General features: G+C 53.5%; 1 protein-coding gene across 1 annotated transcript in view; it reads right to left on the bottom strand.

Annotated features, from left to right (window-relative positions):
* Positions 1-795: 795 nt before the first annotated feature.
* ARHGAP40 (Rho GTPase activating protein 40) overlaps positions 796-5,331 on the bottom strand; it is a 39,558-nt gene continuing 35,022 nt past the window's right edge. The window contains exons 12-15 of the mRNA XM_003787589.1: positions 4,039-4,179; positions 3,197-3,366; positions 2,071-2,123; positions 796-887 (exon numbers count right to left, since the gene is read on the bottom strand). Of these exons, the coding sequence (XP_003787637.1) occupies positions 796-887; positions 2,071-2,123; positions 3,197-3,366; positions 4,039-4,179 (456 nt within the window). The remainder of the gene's footprint in view (positions 888-2,070; positions 2,124-3,196; positions 3,367-4,038; positions 4,180-5,331) is intronic.

The raw sequence follows: 5,331 nt of genomic DNA, 5'->3' as shown, positions 1-5,331 counted from the left end.
GGTGGTTGCAGATTCAAGGCATGGCCAGACCACAATGGCCAGAGCAAGATGCTCTCATCACCAAACTCCCTGTCAGCTCCGTGGAAGGACACCACCCAGTGAATGCTGGACTAGGGGGAAAAAATTTAAACAAAGTAAAAGTAACATTTAATTTGTTGTGCCTTTAATGTCTAAACAGTTTAAATATCACATTACAAAATGACAAGATTGTGCAAACCAACATTCGAAACATGAGAGTGTAAAGGGACTGTCTCTTCTGTCCAGTTCTCTCGGGGGTGTCCATGATTACAACATTTGCTCCCCATCCCTGAAGCCTGACCCCCTTATCTTTGAAGGACTCAGAAAGGGCAAGGAGCTTGCCCAAGGTCATAGCATTCTCCTGGCCTCATCTCTGGTGCTTTGCTAACTGTTAGGGACACTTTCAAAGCAACTTTTCCTGGGGAAAAAAACTACCTGCCTCTTCATAAAGATGCTGCATTTTTTTAATTCTCCTTGGGTTTGAAAATTGTGAACAAAACCCCATGAAGGTCCAAGTGCCCCAAGTGGCGGTGTCATGCAACAAGGCTGGGATGAGAGCTGACCCTCGTCAGGGCTGGGGAGTGGACGGAAGTGAGGGCATCGTCCAAAGGGCGAGACAGCGCTGAGTCCTTTCCCAGATCTGAGAGGTATTTCAGAGAAGGACGCCTTGGAAAAAGACCCAGACCTTCGCCTTCAAAAGCTTTCCTTCCACGCTGGGTATAGAGCCAGTAGGGGCAAGGGTGACACAGCCAGGGCCAGTTTGTAGAGGCTCAGGGCTTAGGTGGGGCTCTGTTTAATGACCCACTCGCCGTGGGGATTGGCGCGGTACAGATCTAAGAGGTAGGCATCCGGGTCCAGGCGATGTTCACCTATGGGGAGAAGGGGCGAAGGAGGCAGAGGGTTGGCTGTAGAAAATGCTGTTGCCCTTCTCCTACCCCTTCTGTGGGCCAGGCACCATCCCCTGCGCAGGGTGCATGAGCCTGGGCTGCTCTGGACGATCGTCCTCTGCAGATGGAAGATGGAAGGTAGCCCACCTCCCCCTACGCAGCCTGCAGCCAGGGACCGATATAGAGTGCCAAACACCAGCCTCCTTGCCTCAAAAAGCAACAATGCAATTTATGCTCCAGAGTCCCCTGGGGGGTCAGGCCTCATCCAGGGTGTGGATCACCCTGGCTCCTTCGCTCCCTCAACGCATCTGCTACTTGTCTGGGCCTCTGTTTCTCAGCCAGCAGCTCTCAAGTGTCATCAGCACTGCCGGGAACTTGTTAGAAATGCACATTCTGGGCGGCGCCTGTGGCTCAGTGGGTAGGGCGCCGGCCTCATATACTGAGGGTGGCGGGTTCGAACCCAGCCCCAGCCAAACTGCAACAACAACAACAGAAATAGCCAGGCGTTGTGGTGGGCACCGAGTAGTCCCAGCTACTTGGGACGCTGAGGCAAGAGAGTCACCTAAGCCCAGGAGTTGGAGGTTGCTGGGAGCTGTGATGCCACAGCACTCTACCGAGGGCGATAAAGTGAGAATCTGTCTTTAAAAAAAGAAAGAAAGAAAGAATAGAAATGCACATTCTCCAGCCCCACTCAGGGCTATGTCTTAATAGCCCCCAGGTGATTCTGACAGATTGCTGAAGTTTGAGGATCTCTACTCCAGAGAATGCATCAGCTGCTGTCCTCAGTTCCCACAAAGCCAGGGACCTCTCAGAGCTGAACGTGTGTTTGCAGAATTCCTTAAGGACTCCATGGCCCATTGGCCTGGGATGAGGTCCGCCTCAGCTAGGTGTCCCAGAGGCTTTAATTGCACTAGTGGCACTAACCACCTTCACACCAAATAAAAAGCCCGAGGCCAGCTCCAGGCAAAACTCCAAACTGTAGAATGGATTTCAAAGGCATGCACAGGCTGACCTCTGACCTCATGGCAGGGCTCCATGGTTTTACCAGAGACAGAGGCCTGAGCAGAAGGCTCATCTTGAGGAGGACTCTGGAGTCCAATGAGCCTTCAAAGTCAAAGAACTCCCAGGGACCTGGGCTCTGTACCATTTCCCAAGGGAAACTTACTTATATTTCCTCCGACTTCATAGAGGAAGTTGGCTGACTCCATGAACCTGTAGCTGCAAGACAGAGAAAAACCATTGGCCTCTTCTGGGGGCAGCAAGGACAGCAGCTTGTGTATGGCCCCCAGGCCTGGAAAAGACAATCCTCAGGAATTTTGGCTCCAGGTGACAGAAGAGGCCTAAGGGCCCTTCTGAGAAAGCTGGAGCCAGCAGAGGAGTCCAGCACCCAGGGGACAGGCAGAGGCAGCACCCACCACACTGTCCCCTCCTATTAGGCATCAGAATAGAGGTTTCAAGGGCAGTGAGATGAAGGGTGACAGATGGATGGGGACAAGAGCCCACTGTCAGGGGCAGATTCTGAGTCGCGATGGATTAGGGATATTGTCTGATTATGTATGAGTGTCATAGAATTATTGTATGATAATTACGGGTATCCTGAGTTCAATTCTAGGATCTGCCTCCAATTTGCCACGTGACCCCAAGGCATACCCTTTCTCCTCTCGGGGTACAGTTTTCCCATCTGTTCAAGGAAGAACTGGAACAGATGCTTGCTAAGGACCTGTGCCAACCCCAAGATGGAAGCTCCTGGTGGCTTAGGCTGCCTCCTGGGAATGGCAACCATATATATCAGCCCACGGGCCTCCTCCAGTTCTCTGCCCAGCTCGTACCTGCTGCCTCAGGACCTTGACCAATGCAGTTCTCTGAGCCTGGAAGCCTCACTCTTTCCCTGGACTACACCAGGTACCTTGTTTTATTTCACATTCTTCCTTGTATTCCTTATAAAACCTAATAGTTTGTAACCTGATATTTTTTCCACTACTTGTCTATGTCCCTCTCTTCCACAGGGCCATGAGCATGAGACCCGGGCCTCTGCTTGTTCTTCTCATGGCTATCTGCATGGTGCCTGGCCAATATAGGCATCCATGAGACACCTTCTAACAGGAATGAATGAATACATGGTGGCTATTATGGTTATTATTTGGAGCCAAGGAGCTCTGGAAGGCTGGAGAAGCTGTCTGACCACCCCAGAAAAAGAAAGGCCAAAGTCCAAAAACCAGGCCCAGGGCTCTGAGGTGCTGTCCATTCCTGTGCCCATCCCTTGCTCCCAGCCTCCTGGGGCTGTCCCTCACCGTGGGAGGAGGCTGTCTGCATCCTCTCTGTCCTCTTGACCCTTTGAACCTGGGGCTAGGCGCTCTGTGAACTGTAGGAGGACGTGGGCCACTCTGGTGCTAGGTGTCAGAGGCACCTTCAGGGGGTCCTTGGTAGGCCAGGCCACCTGGATCTTTGCCACCTTGAGAGTCTGCAGAGAAAAAGACCCATCCATATGCCCAGGCACTAGGTGCATGGCTGGAATTCAAACATGTGTATAAGCTTGCATACGTGCACACTTACACCCATGCCGACACTAAAATACCACAGGATGCACACATAGACGCATACGTGAGATCCCTCAATGTGTGTACAGGTACAGAAACGTGCCTGCAAACGTGAACTGGTACCCACACACAATAGCAGGGCACACCCACGCAGGTAGGTTTATATAAAGACCCATCACCCACACATATTACATGGGGTGCAGACCCAACACTTGGCCAAGTTCTCTTGGTAAAGATTCGGGTTCAGGATTCTGCCCAGGAACACTCATTAGCTTGGAAGGCCGTCCCCTGCTACTCTACCCTCCCAGCTCCAACCATCCTACACCCTACAAAGCGACCCTCACTTTCCCAGCCCTCAGGCAGGTACTCAAGGGGCTGCCTAAAAATGGGGCTGGAGAGATGCCTCCCAGGAGAGGCGCCCGGGCCACTCTGTGTCCCTCCTTCCGCAGCCCATGGGTGACCCTTCCCTTCCCAGACACCGCCTCCTCGCTCGCTGCGCGGCACCGGGGCGCCCCCTGGTGGCCCTAGTAGGTCGTACCCGGCAACCTGGAAGTGCCTCCCGCCCTTTCTCTGTCCGCGGGTCGAGGACCACTCACCGCCTCCGGGTGGTCCCCGGTCTTGTCCCTGTCTGCGTGTATCCTCCGCAGCCAAGTCTTGAGGCCCCCATCGCAGAGCTGGGGGCGCCGGCTGCGGCTGTCGTTCAGTTTTCGCACCTGGGCTACCAAGAAAGAGGCGACCTGGCCAGAAAGAAGCAAGTCTTTGCAGGGGCTGCTGGGGCTGGGGGGTGGGAGGAGGCTGTGGCCTCATCCCGGCCCCAGCATCCCGCACAGGCCTTGCAAACACCTGTCTGTTGAACTTGGGACTGAAGCACAGTTTGGTGGAAGGAGGGGGCCACTGAGCCCCTAAAGAGGGTTGGAGTCCCCGCCTTGAGAGTAGGGCCCACCCTGAGGCTTGGGGGACAGCGGTCTCCTCCTTGGAGTCGGGAGAGTCCCGCATTTGCTGAGGGGCCGCTGATCACTGGCACACTCAGGCAGGTGTGTCCCCAGGAGCCCACCAGGAGTGGGCTCCTGCTTTGAGAACCCCCAGACAGTCCACAGTGGGGGGGCCGTACAGAGACCTCCAGATCAACACATGCCTCTGTCCAATCCTAACTCAGCAGACACAAAAGAATCCAGACTGCACGGATCTGGATAACAACGCGCAGGTGTCCCAGGGTCTGATAGAACCAGGGGGATTCCAGGTCCTCTCTTTGCTCTGCGGGTGTCACCTAATTAAGGAGCTACCTCTGGAGAAGCGTGAGGAGTGAGAGGGTTCTCCCATTTCATTTTCTCTACGTCTATGTCATCTGAAGCTTTTATACAAGAAGTCATTTAGGAGTTTCTGGAATTTAAAAAATCCCCTCCAATAACCATGTATTAGAATCCAATGTGTCTGAGTATGCCAATATCTCAGAGAGCTGTGCACAGAGCAGAAAGGGATATGGGGCATTGGGGGAGAAGCAGGGGCTTTCTTCAGAGGACCTATCTTGGAGAGTGAGGAGATGGCTCCCGGCTTCCGCCCTGTCAAGAAAAAGGGGAAGGATTTCCAGGCAGAGTACACTGCCGAAGCAAAACTCAGAGGTGTGAAGTACAAGATACCTTTGGAGAACCAACTGGGTGGGGTTGGGGAGAAACTGAGCATAGCTTCAGAAATTGGAACCAGCTTCATATACTGGTTTCCAGAATAAGCAATCTATAACCTAGTGACTTTATGGATGGAGGGAGGGATAAAAGGAAGGTGGGTGGATGGAGGAATACTGGGTAGGTGGGTGGGTGGGTGGATGGGTGGATGGGTGGATGGATGGGTGGGTAGATGGATGGGTGGATGGATGGGTGGATGGGTGGATGGAT

Source organism: Otolemur garnettii, unplaced genomic scaffold (genome assembly GCF_000181295.1).
Source record: "Otolemur garnettii isolate 467f Iridium unplaced genomic scaffold, OtoGar3 scaffold00023, whole genome shotgun sequence".
NCBI lineage: Eukaryota > Metazoa > Chordata > Mammalia > Primates > Galagidae > Otolemur > Otolemur garnettii.
The sequence above is the reverse complement of the archived record's forward strand: the minus strand, read 5'-3'. Positions and strand labels throughout refer to the sequence as shown.